Genomic DNA, 12,271 nt, shown 5'->3' on the forward strand with positions numbered 1-12,271 from the left:
GGGGGCCTCGGCCAGAATGTCCTTTTATTGGAGTTCACACAGGGGACTCAGAGGCTGACTTGGAAGCCCAGGAGGCAGATGACAAGCTGAGCACTGACCATGAAAAGGAGACACGAGAGAGAGAGAGGGGGGGGGAGGGAGGGAGGGAGGGAGGGAGGGAGAAGGAGGGGGAAAGAGAGGAGGAGGAGGGAGGGAGAGAGAGAGAGAGAGACAGAGGGCTCCATCCCATTGTGCTGGCTGCAATAGGTGAAGAAGCACTGCAGCCCTTATCCAGGAGGCCAAGCCTGGAGCTCAGCAAGCTCTGAACCACACCAGACGGATTTCGGCCTGAGATGGCTGGGAGGAGCCAAGGGCGGTGCTGCCTCAGTTCAGCCGCCTGGCTGCGGCCTGGGCCATCCCCTGTGAGCTCTCTGCGCCCCGTCCTCGGAAGCCAGCAGTGGAGACTTCTTCCAGGAAACTGGGGAAGAGAGAAAGACACCAAGGGAGGATTAAAAGAAAAGCAGCCGTTTCTCACTGGCCGGCTCCAAAGGCCAAGGTCCGGCTTGAGCCAAATGGGCAGGATTTGGGCCAGAGAAAGTGGACAGAAAGCGGGAATGAGGGCGCTTTTGCAACGGGGCTTTGAAAGCATCCCTGCCTCGACACCCCTGAAGCCGAGAAGCAAGCCAGGAAAGTAGGACACGGCGCCTCCCCCAAGCCCCTTCCCCTCTCCTGGGGACTCTGGGCGGGGCAGAGCGAGCACGGCAGACGTGGGCAAAGGGATAAGGAGCAGAGCAGGAACCATCCCTGTTCCAAAGGACGATGAGAAGAAGCCTTCAGAGGCTTCAGAGCTGACATCAAAAAGAATATTGGAAATCTCTCAGGTCTCTTCAGCTCCTGCTACAGATTTCTGCTGAATCTCTCAACCTGAGAGATCCTCTCTGGTCCAACGGCTGAGGCTCCGGGCTTGAAGCTGGGCAGCCATCAGCCCCAGAGGAGGAGGAGGAGGAGGGGGGGGGGGGGGGGGGGAGGAGGGGGGGGAGGAGGAGGAGAAGGGAGGAGGACGAGGAGGAGGAGGAGGAGGTGGTGGTGATGGTGGTGAGGGCAAACCGCTTCCAAAAACAGTGCCAGAAAAACATTACGGACCCATCCAGGAGCTTCCTAGGAACCAAGGCTGACTTGGAAGCATGAGCGCACGCACACACACACACACGGACACTTGGACAGAGTTTGTATTTCCCTTATTGTTGGTGAGATTTATATCTCACCTTGATTTTCCCTTTGTAACATCAGCGATGTGAGATAGTTGAACTGAGAGAGGATTTCCACGGCTGAGTCTCCCCATTCCAACCTCAACTGCTTTTTCTCCCAACAAACAATGAAAACCGGGACTTTTTGTGCAGGAATGGGAGGTTGGGGGGGGGGGGGGATATCCAAATAGGCGCCTCTTCCACCCACCAACCCCAGAATCTCCCTGCCTAAGACCTGCAGAGCGAGGGGAGGCAAGGCAGGCGTAAAAGTCCAGCGTCCGTTCGGCTGCCTGCCATGGAGGTGGCCTCCCTTCCTGTCGGCTCTCCAGGCATTCCTGGAACATCCCCCGTGGATTTAATTCATCTTTGCTGCATGTCAGCAATTTTTGGGAACTGCCCCTGAACACAAGAGAACCCAAATAGTGTTGGTATAAGCTCCAGGGAGGGAGGGAGGGAGAGAGAGAGAGAGGGAGAGGGAGAGGGAGAGAGAGAGAGCCCTGCTCCTGATCTTTCCCTCTGCTGAACAGGAGAAGGGCCCCCGCTTGCCTTCAGGGCTCCCCCTGAAAGCCCAGTCACCTGGGGGCAAAGGCCAAACCCTGAAAGCAGCAGAGCCAGCCGCTCTGCCCACCCACGGCTGACCTCAGCTGCTTTTCACCAACGTCTAGCACTAGGAACCAGCTCACCTACTTTAAGCCGACTGGTTGTGCCCCAGTGCAGTTTCTCACACCCAAATCAGACCTGTGATTCAGAAGCAAACCCAAGTCAAAAAGCTCCCTGCTGACGTCTGAGAGTCCAAAGGGCCCAGTGGAGCCTTTTCTCCATCGAGAGAGAGGCTTCTGGACTCACTACGGGGGTCGGTTGTCCTAGCAGGGCTGCATGGTAGGGAGGCAAACATCTCCCACACCTATGGAGTCACAGAATTCAGGTGACCTAACTGTAACACACACACAAACACTTTTGTGTCTGCAGGCTTGTACGTGTACTCAACCGGGAGCCGAAGAAGCTGGAAGCCCCATCTTTTAAAAGTTAAGGGTGTTTCTGCAGGGAGGAATATATCTCCTGGGAGCAATTAAAGCAACTCTATTATGGAGGGGTACCTGGTGAAGCTCTAAAGCCCCCTCCTCCCTCCAAAACAGGGGCCAAAACTGCCGGCCTTTCCCTCTTCCAGGAGCTGCCCCTTCCCCAAAGGCGGCAAGAGAAACAGGCTTGAAAGCTTCAATAAAAGGGGAGGGGGGTGAGGCCACTTCTCGGTGGCACGCCCCCCTGCCCCCCACCCTGAAAGAGGAGGAAGAGCTACGGTGGACGGCCTACTGGGCATCCTACCTGTGGGGCAACAAACACCCTGCGGGAAAAGGCTGCCTCTCTCTTTCCCATCCAGGGACTACAAACCCCCCCCCCTCTTCGGCAGGTTCCGGCATGAAGCCCCTGGAAGTCACAGGTGGGGAAAATCAGGTGAAACCCAGCAGCACCTCCTCCCAGAACGAGCTCTGTGCATGCGCCAGAAGGCAGTGCCCATCCACAAGTGAATCTGGAGCAGAAATGTTCAGCTCTGTGAAGCCCCTGCACACACACACACACACACACACACACACGCAACACCCCCCCCCCCGGGAAGATTTGTTCCGGGAGAGTGAAAACGAGACCTCTGTCAGCATTCCGTTCTGAAGGAAAAGGGAAGAGCCACATGGCTGAAGAGGATGCCCACGGCTCTGCCCCACCTTCCCCTCACCTCCTTGTGTTGTGCACCGTCGTCCCGCCGAGCACGATCCGGACACCAGGGGTGGCGCGGTTCAGGCTGTAAACAGTCAGGGCCTCCTCGTACGTTGCCCCACCGATGATGAAGACGATAATATCTTGTGGCCTGGAACGGAGACGGAGAGAGAGAGAGCTGGGAAAAGGGCAGGAAAGGGGGCAAGAGGCTGCCCCCTTAGCTGACCCCATAAATTCCTCTGGGAGAACTGCCCCTCCTCCGGTGGTTCTCGCTCCGGAAGCTTCTCTTGCAGCTGCCCCCACGTCTTCCTGCCCTCTGGCCGGGCCCGGTGGGCAAAGCCGTCTCCGCAGAGACTTTCCTGGCAGCGTCAAGGGGGCTTCTGTTGAAGACCACCACTGGCGACCAATGCTGCTCCTTTAGGGACAATTCAAGCTTTGCTTCAAATGCCCCTGAAATGTATCTGCAGTTCCAACATCTTCTAAACTTAGTATTATAAAATGATACAATTCTAATGTGGTCAGTGGTCCAAAAATTATGGGGAGAAATTTTGCCAGTTTAATCCATAACCTTGATATTTCAATTGTCAAAAACCTTTACAATCTTTTCCACTTTCTTTTGAGCTCCTTCTGTGGAATATAGAATCCCCCACATCAATAAGTAAGATTTATTTTTCTTCAACTCCTACAATGACTGGCATCCTGTGCTGCGGATGTTGGTCTGCCTGGATTCGGAAATCCCAGGCAGGTTTTAGGAGGGTGCCCTGAAGCACCTTCTGGTGAGGAAACACCAGGGCGTTTTCTGCACAAATGCCAATACGCTTTGGCCACTTGCCATCCTGCCTTGCCTTATAAGACTGGCCCTGGAGAGACTGACCCGCCGCCATCCTTCTGAGCCTCCTGCCTCAAACTAAGGTGGGCCCATCTGAAAGAATGCCCCCTTGGGGAAGATTTTGTTAGTCAGCCCTCACTCTACTACCTCGTGGCCTTTAAGGCAGTTTCTAACCACAGTATCTCAATTAAGGGACCATTAACATTCCATACGTTAAAAGAACCTCAGTGATCATTGCAAATGCCGAATTCATTATGTAGCCCTTCAGAGGGTCTAAATTAGCCACCTATGAGCCAAAGCATTCTCCCCCACCCCACCGACGCCCGATTCCCTGTTACCTGTCACGCAAGGTGTTGGGCCCCAGATACGGATACTGGTTGTCTCTCAGTTTCCCCTTGATGAGCTGATCCAGAGTCTCGTGCAATAAAGGTTGGTGCTGCGTGTACACATTCTCAACCCCCTGATCAGAAGGACACATTTAGAAGGACGAGAGAGAATTCAGCCTCCCCCTCAGGGGCTCATGGGACTCACTGCAGTTTTGGGCTTTTCATATACAATTTACTATTTACTAAGTCTGCATTACTATTACTATTAACCTTCTCATCGTTCCTATCACCCATCTCCTCCCACTTATGACTGCATGACTGTAACTTTGTGGCTTGTATCCTTAGGATTTATATTGTTTCTTAGTATGATTTGATTGCTTATTAGTAACCTATGACTATCACTTGTGTCTTATGATTCTTGAAGAATGTATTCTATTTTATTTTTCTTTATGTCCACTGAGAGCATCGGCACCAAAGACAAATTCCTTGTGTGTCCAATCACACTTGGCCAATAAAGAATTCTATTCTACTCTATTCTTTTTTGCTGCTTTGGTTGCCCACGCATCCGTTTCACCCGGGCCTTTCGTAAACCACCCCGTGCGGAGTAAGAAGACAACTGAAAGCACAATATGGATAAGGAATAAGAGGAACAGAAATACCTTCAGCCCTTTGAGGAACTGTTTGGTAATGGCCACCGCATCCTTTGAGCTGAAGAGCTCGCTGGACTGAACCCGTTTCCCTCCGTATTCCGTGATGGCAGGGACCAACTATTTAAGAAGGGGAGGGGGGATCACTTTTAAGGCTTCCATGAGGCTTGAATATTTGCCAATCCCAGAACCCTCCAGTCCAGAAGGTGGAATTAAACCGGCCGGTCAGCTTCCTCCCTCAGGCCGTTTACCTTGCGAAGCCTCTCGGAAACCCCCCGGTTCTTGAGGTCCAGCATGAGGCCTGGAAGGCTGTTGCTGCTGTGGCGCTCGTAACGGAGGGCGTAGAGCATGACCAGGCGGACAGCGTCCAGCTCGCTCACTCTGGGGTTCTGCAAGAGCCGCCGGATGCTCTGTGGGGGGGAGAGAAGAGGGCCGCTCCCAAGACTGCCCAGGGCCTTCAGCAGAGCCCCAAGAAGGAACGCTGCACTTTCCCCTGTTCCTCAGAGGCTTCCGGTGGCCGTATAACCAGGCGAAGGGGACTCAAGCAAAGGAGAAGGCTGCCAGGATATGTTTCTCCCGCATCCCTGAACGGCCACGGAGGCCCCCAATCAAAAGAGCCCCTCCCCGGGAAGACAAGTTCCCCCGCTTTCTTCAACCGTGGGGCTCCCCATTCCTTGCCCCTCGCACTCATCCCTCACAGCTGGAAGGAGACCAAGGACGGGAGATTGTGCCTTTCCACCTGCCCCACAGCCAGACGGCCTCAAGCCAGTCTCTCCTCCAGGGACAGATCCCTCCTTTCGCAGCAGCCGCCCCCCCCCCTCCCGCCAACATCCTGGGAGGGCGGAATCCAGAGGAGACGGTTTTCCCAACGGCCTCCAGATGATCCCTCCACTAAAGGGACGCAACTCCTTTCCCTCGGCCAGTTGACAGACGGCTACGGGAGGGAAGTGCTCTTAGAAATACCCAGTGAAAAGGAGTCCCAAATGGGGGGCTTTGCGGAGGGGGTGGGCATACACCGATACAAACTCTAAGAAGGCAGCGACCGGGTGACGGTCTCTCACCCCCTTCAGGACTGGGTTGGGTCATTCGTTCATAACGATGGTTGCCACCTGCGCATCTCATCCTAGGACAGAAGTTAGCCGGAGGGCGTAGCCATAACTACGGTATAAAACAGCCCACTCATGGCTAACACATCTTGGCTTATCACAATGAGGGGGCACACTGACTTCCCTTAGACTGGCATTGGGAGCAGCAGCGTGGGGAGTATCGAGTCTTGTTTTCTCCCCCCTCTGGCAGCTGCTGCGACACGCACATCCGCGCCCCTTGGCGTGCGGGAGCCCCGGAGGTACCTGTAGAGCCCCGGAGTGGTCATTCTGACAGGCCAGCTCCTGCTCGGCCTCGGACACCTCCAGCAAGTTCCTCTCGCTCACCAGCCTGGAGAGCTCCCCCACCACAGTCACGTGCTTGGAGACGGTGCCCGACATCTTCTTGAACTGGGGATAGTTCTCCACAAAGGCCTGGAAGGGGAAGGGGGAGCTGTGCGGGGGGGAGGCTCCTGGCTGGCCAGGCAAAGGCCTCTAACTCACCGTGAGAGCTCCTGCATTGGAAACAGGCTCCCCCCCCCACCCGCCATACTCGGGTGCAGGCAGCTGCCCCCCTCCCGTGCCCATGGCTGAGCAAGCAGGGCTGACTGTCAGGTTGGGGGGGGGGATACCCCAGCCACCCCCTTGCTTAACCTTCATGTCTGCAATCGATTCCAGCTTCTGCTGCTCTTTGGGTTTCTTCCTCTGGAAATCCTCCATCAGGTTCTTGATGTTGCTGCCAATTTCCGCAAAGTTCAGGTACATGTTCTGAGGAGAGGCGAAGGGACCCCTTTGAAGAGCTCCAACCCCTCACAAAAGCTGCCCAGAGAGGGTGCCCAACCCATCGCCAGCAACCCCAGCTGCCCCAAAGGAGCATCGCAATCGGCCAGCAGGCGCTCGGGAGGAGCTTCTGGATAGAAAGATCCCAGGAAGCGAGGCAGAACATCTGGAAATGTGGAACCAGAAGCGCCCAATTAAAAGCGCTCTCCGTGCAGCCATACGCTCCACATTTGGAGGGACCTGACATTTGTAAACTGAGATGATTGTACACATCGCAGTAAGCCAGGGTTTGTTAAACCCCTGGCTGGGCTCAGGCTCCAAACAAGCAGGGTGAGGCACAAATCCAGCTAGTGGATACGTAGTCCAGGGTCCCGCTCGCGGCCCTGGCAGAGTGAATAAACCATGTTTCAACCCAAAGCCTCAGCTGGTGGCGGGGGAAAGAGAACCCCGTGGCGGACCTGGAATCCGAAATCCGAAACGAAGACTTGCAGCTTCTTACATTGGCATAAAACTCATCGTTCTCAGCGGACAAGACCACCTCCCGCAGGTCTTTGCTGATGCCGGGGACCCGAGAGAGATCAATGCGGTTGTTGTTGATTCCCAGCAGTTCGTGAACCATAGCTTGGTACGTCCACTAGACAGAGAGGGAGGCAAGCGGAGAGACGGCACAGTCGTTTCCCTGGCGGTGCCGCTTGGGGAAGGAAAGAAAAGCTCCCCGTTGCCCCGCAGACCCCAGCCGGGGTGGTGCGGCCCTTCCTTCAAAGCCTCGGCAGCTCTTAAGGCAGCCGCTCACCTGGTTCAGAAGCGGAGTGATGGCATCGTCCGAGCGATCCAGGAGCAGCAGCAACGGAGGGACCTCCGTGCGGCGGAAGTCAAAGAGCTCGTACTCTTTTGTGATCACTTGCTGTTTGGGGCAAAGGAAGTTCCTCTGTTAGAGGGGGCGGCAGAACGCCCACGCTCTAAAAACAGAGGAGTAAGTGGTGCGAGTGCCGAAGGCCTTTTGGCTCTCCTCAACAGGAAGAATGCAAAACCACACCTTGACGCCTTCGGCCAGCCTCTTGGCCAAGTCGGAGGAGAGCTGGTAACGAATCATGGGGCACTTCTTCAGGGAAAGAAGCAGGGCGGTGAGGCCCTGAGTAGCCCTGCACAGGTGGGCTGGCTCCCAGTTGCGGCCCTGGAGACAGAAAACAGAGTCGCAAGAGAGCCTCGGCCCCCAAGCAAGTATCAGGGGAGATCCTGGGGAGCTCGGGCTCTTTAGGAGCAGACCTATTGGGGAGGGGAGATCCGTACCGCACGCATTTCCCCCCTTCTGAACGTAAACACCAGTCTAGCTGCAGTTTGGAAGAGAATTCTCCTTTGCTGAAGAAAATTATCTTTTAGCTTTTAGGCTTCAGCTATTATGTAGTCACCCTCCTCTTTGATTTAAGCTTTCAGGAAAGGCAGCACTGATGCAAGCTTTGACTTCCAAAAGAAACTCCCTCCATGCATCTGTCCAAGACTGCACTAGATACACAAAGAGCATTTAGGCTGCGGGGGGGGGGGGGGGGAAGAAACCTCCTCCCAATGTTTCAGCTACTGAAGAGCAAAACTGCTCCTGTAAAGATGGTTTTGTTACCTAAATAGAACTGCTTCCTCCTATTCCCACTGAAGAAAATCCGTTGCTCGTGCCTTAAAATCTCTTAAAATCTCCAAGAGCTCAAAATGGCAGAACGCCAGCTAAAGTCTTTAGGAAGTGCAATTTTCAGCAAGCCCTCCTTATCTTTCTGCCCAGTCAGCCCAAAAGGACCAGAGATTGACACACTGGTGGCACTGGAAGTTCTCCCCCGCTCTCAAACACATATTCCTGCCTTGCAACCCCTTACCTGACAGCAGGCAGGGAGGTTGAGAGAAAACACGTGCGGATTCACAGCAATGTAATCTCCATAGAATTCCTACCGAAAGGAAAGGAGAAAGGATTCACTGCCCTGCTAGCGACAAACCGACTGAGGAGCTTGTGATCAGTCCAGTGCCGGGAAGCAGGCGGCTGTAGGCCTTCTGTACAGCCAGCCATTTTGTTAAAAGGCCTTTGTCCTCTGCTTCTAAAATTCCTTCTGGCTGTGCCGGGTGCCAGGGCAGCACATACCTGCACTTCAGCCACCACCTCCTGCTCGTCAGCTTCTGCCAAAGACTTGACGTCGCTCTTGCTGATCACATTGCTGAAATCTGAAACGAAGCAGGGAAAAACAGACTTTTGAAAGTTCATTAAAATATTGCAGTGCAAAAAGAAAAGTGAAGAGAGGGATGAGTGCAGGCAAAAGGCAGGGCCCACTTACAAGCACCGGCCTTTAACCTGGGACCTTAGCTGCCCTGGAGACCTCATTATGAGACATAGTGCATCAGCAGACGATCATGCAATCAGTCGCTGCACTTCAAAATCAGGCTATATAAATATATATATATATATTTATTCATTTGTGTACCTTGTCTTTTTTATGGAGATTTTTCTGGTCTTTTTACAGACATTTTAAACCATCCTCCATCAAGAGACTTTGGAACATAACCAAAGGAATAAAAACAGAACAACCCAAAAACCAAAGGCTCTGTGGGGAACATTGGCTCAGGCTTTATGGCCATTTGGGGCGGATCAAATGGGGCCACTTCAGCCAGGAGTGACTCCTAGAGGCTGAGCTTTGTGTCCTAGTTGCGGGTTCAGGTTGGGAACTTGGGAGTGTACAATTTAATAATTTATCCATTTAGCCACACCCCCTTTCTTGTATACACAGAATTTAATCTGGGTTAGCAAAACCCAACTGTAGTTCAAATTAAAAAATAAATAAAGCAGAAACCTATATAATACCAAGACTATGGCATACAGTTTTTATTAGATTGTAAGTACGGCGGGTTCTTGAAAGAGCAAAGCCCAAAGCAGGTTCTTGGGCAGTGAGGCCAGCTGTACACGAAACATCCACTTAAGTGCTCACTGAACTGAATGATTCACCTGCACAGCTGCCCCCCTCCAGGTGAGCAAGGTAGAAGCCCCACCTGCCCCCGGCTCAGCCAGGGTGAGAAACAGGCAGTGACATTTCACAAGAGGAAAAGTTAGAAGAGCCCCCGCAACAGGCCTGCTCTTCCCACCACCTTCTTTGCTGCTCCCTGGGCTCCCTTTGTCTCCAGGAGAAGCAGCCCCGGGGATGAGAGCAGACAAACCCTCAGCCCCGCTGTAGGTGATGGGTGGGAGAACACACTGCAGGGAGGAGGTGCTGGCAAAGGCCTGGGGTACTCACAGATAAAATAGGAGCTGTATTTGGGTCTCCGCAACTCCTGGATAAGATACTCCACATTTTCCTAGGGAAGAAACAAATCCAAAGAGAAAAAAGTGATACGATCAGCAAACTAACAGCAAACCAGTAAAGGAGAAAGTATAACTGTTTCTATGCAGCAAAAATATAGCCAGAGGACCACAAACCCCTTCTGGGTGTGCAAAATATCGGAAAGCACCACAGACGGAGGCTGCCAGTCAAAATGTCAGGCGAAGTGGCAAACTGGAGAGGGGGGGAGGGGGGCTGAGGGGGCTCGGACTTTGGGGAGCAGAGTCATGTCCAATGGCAGCTGCCTGCGAGGCCAGAGCCACAGGGGGGGGGGGGGGCTCCCCGGCAGCAGGGCCTTCAGTGGGGAGCAGAAGGGGCTTACCTTGGTGGGCCGGAGGAAGCAGATGGCTTTCAGGTGCTTCATGCTCTCCCGATTGGCCGAATCGATGCGCTCAAAGAGGTAGACCTCCTTCTGCAGAATCTCCGACTGCGTGTACACCATGCTCACGATGCTGGTCTAGGACAAGAGAGTCAGGGGAGGGAGGGAGGGAGGGAGGGAGGGGAGCCTCGAGGCCGCCCCGCACTCCAGCCGCTCCCCGCCTGCTCGGAATGGGATTCCGGCGCCGCCGAGCACGAGCACCGGGGCGCTATGGAACTCCGGCTCCGACCCTGCCGCGCCAGCCCCCCCACCCGCCTCTCCGCCGCAGCTCACCGTCTCCTTATCCATCAGCAGGACCTTCATGCCGGCCCCGCTGTCGCCGATCATCCTGGAGATGTACTGCTTCACTGCCAGCACCACGTTCATTTTGCCGGCTCCCCCCCCGGGCCCCGCGGCGCCGCTTTCCTCGCGCTGGGAAAAGCCCGGACCGCTCTCCCTCCCTCCCTCCCGGAGACCTGGGAGCGGTAGTCTCGCGCCGCCTTAAACTACAATCCCCAGCAGCCTCCTGGCCGGCCAGCCAGAGTGCGCCTGCGCCAGCCGGGCTCGCCTTCCGTCCGCCGCTTCGGCTTCTCGGCCCGAGGGCGCGGCCGCCTCCCGCTGCCCTGCCGACGCCTTCCGCGAGAGGGCGCCTTGAGGCCGGCGGCGCAGCCCCGATCCTCCCTCCCCGCCTGGAAAGGAGGTCGCTTCTTCACGCCTCGGCCGGACTCTCCCCCGCCGGCCCTCCGGCGGCCCTTCCGCCCGCTTGTCCCCGGGGCCCTCCTGCAAAGAGGAGCGGGGCGCTGGGCAGCGTCTCCCAGCTTCCCATCTCCCACGAAAGCCTTCCCCGGGGCGAGCAAAGGGGTCTCAGCTGCGGCTTTGGCTCCGGGGCGGCAGAGTCCCGGCTGGGAGGACGCAGAGGCTGCGAGACGACGTACCAGTCCCGGCGGTACCCCGGACAGCTCCGCCTGGGATGTCGCCAGCCGGGGGATTCCAGCGCCGGCTGCTCAGGAGCAGCTGGGCGGCTGCAGGGAGGGAGGGAGGCAGGCAGGCAGGCAGGCAGAAGCCGGGGCTGGTGGGATCCTTACCCAGGAAGAGCCCTGCCAGGAGGTTTGCCTCTCTTGGTCTACAATTCCAGTCTTCTCCAGCCAGGACTCGGCCGGGGACTGCAGGGAGCCGCTTTTGGCTTAAGAGTTTGGCAAATAAATAAGAAATAAACCTTGTTACCCCCCACGTCCTAAATCCATGGGAGCCCCAGCAGACGTGGCCAGAGAGCTGGCCAGGCAGGCCCACTGCTTTGGGGACTGAGCCAGGAACAATTGACCCCCACCAAGCCCCGTTGATGGGCTCCCCTGCTTCCCTCTCTGCTCTGGAACCCATCGGCAGGGGAGAAATGTCCCCAGCCACCCAGCCAGCCTCCCACCGCTTGGCTGGGACCAGAATCCCAGGGAGGCCTGGCAGGGGGAAAGGAGCCCGGCCTAGACTGGGTTTTATTGAGGGGGGGGGCAGCTGGAAGGGAAACCCCACTCGCTCGGCTGGCTCAGTCATTCTTACAGCCTTTTTGATACCCCACATTTAATCCATAAACCTTGTGTCTTTGCTTTTGAAATGTCCCTTAATTTAGGTATGGACGTTTCAAGGCAGCATCGTGTGTTCACGTGTTCATCCACAACAAAGTGCAAACAGTTGTTTTCCCATTGACCTGTGCAAAGGGCTGATAAGCTGCCAAGGCGGCTTCCTCATCCCCTTCTTCTCCAGCTGCCTTTTGCACAAACGTTGCGTTAGGAACAAAACCCCAGCGTTTAATTTTGAAAAAGCCAAGGAAACAAAGTTTGGGCCCCTCTCATGGGCAGCCAGCCTCGCACAGGCTCTCCTTTCTTTGCGGGACTCTTCTGTGTCCGCAGAGATGACAAATGGTCTTTTTGTCCAGTACATAAACAATGGCCGGGAAACACAAAGGCAGCGATTC

At 55.3% G+C, this 12,271-nt stretch overlaps 1 protein-coding gene across 2 annotated transcripts; it reads right to left on the reverse strand.

Annotated features, from left to right (window-relative positions):
• Window positions 1-9: 9 nt before the first annotated feature.
• Window positions 10-10,794, reverse strand: VPS45 (vacuolar protein sorting 45 homolog). Of its 2 annotated transcripts, none has more exons than XM_032233870.1 (15): window positions 10,600-10,794; window positions 10,270-10,404; window positions 9,864-9,924; window positions 8,723-8,802; window positions 8,463-8,531; window positions 7,637-7,774; window positions 7,394-7,504; window positions 7,100-7,234; window positions 6,475-6,588; window positions 6,088-6,255; window positions 4,990-5,148; window positions 4,751-4,858; window positions 4,104-4,225; window positions 2,956-3,087; window positions 10-457 (listed from the first exon to the last, which is right to left on the reverse strand). In XM_032233870.1, exons 1-15 carry the CDS (start codon window positions 10,690-10,692, stop codon window positions 364-366), a joined length of 1,719 nt encoding a protein of 572 aa, XP_032089761.1. In that variant the 5' UTR covers window positions 10,693-10,794; the 3' UTR covers window positions 10-363. The 2 variants fall into 2 exon arrangements, with proteins under 2 accessions (XP_032089761.1, XP_032089762.1); XM_032233871.1 differs by having other exon boundaries at window positions 10,270-10,399; window positions 10,600-10,691.
• Between the last annotated feature and the right edge of the window lie 1,477 nt (window positions 10,795-12,271).

The sequence above is a fragment of the Thamnophis elegans genome, chromosome 17, assembly GCF_009769535.1.
Source record: "Thamnophis elegans isolate rThaEle1 chromosome 17, rThaEle1.pri, whole genome shotgun sequence".
Lineage (NCBI taxonomy): Eukaryota > Metazoa > Chordata > Lepidosauria > Squamata > Colubridae > Thamnophis > Thamnophis elegans.

Coding starts and splice junctions, on each gene's coding strand:
- VPS45 (XM_032233870.1), bottom strand. CDS start 10,692: ATGAACGTGGTGCTGGCAGTGAAGCAGTACATCTCCAGGATGATCGGC. Junction 8,803..9,863: donor ATACAGCTCCTATTTTATCT/GTGAGTACCCCA, acceptor GCTTCGTTTCAG/ATTTCAGCAATGTGATCAGC. Junction 7,505..7,636: donor GGCTGGCCGAAGGCGTCAAG/GTGTGGTTTTGC, acceptor TGCCCCAAACAG/CAAGTGATCACAAAAGAGTA.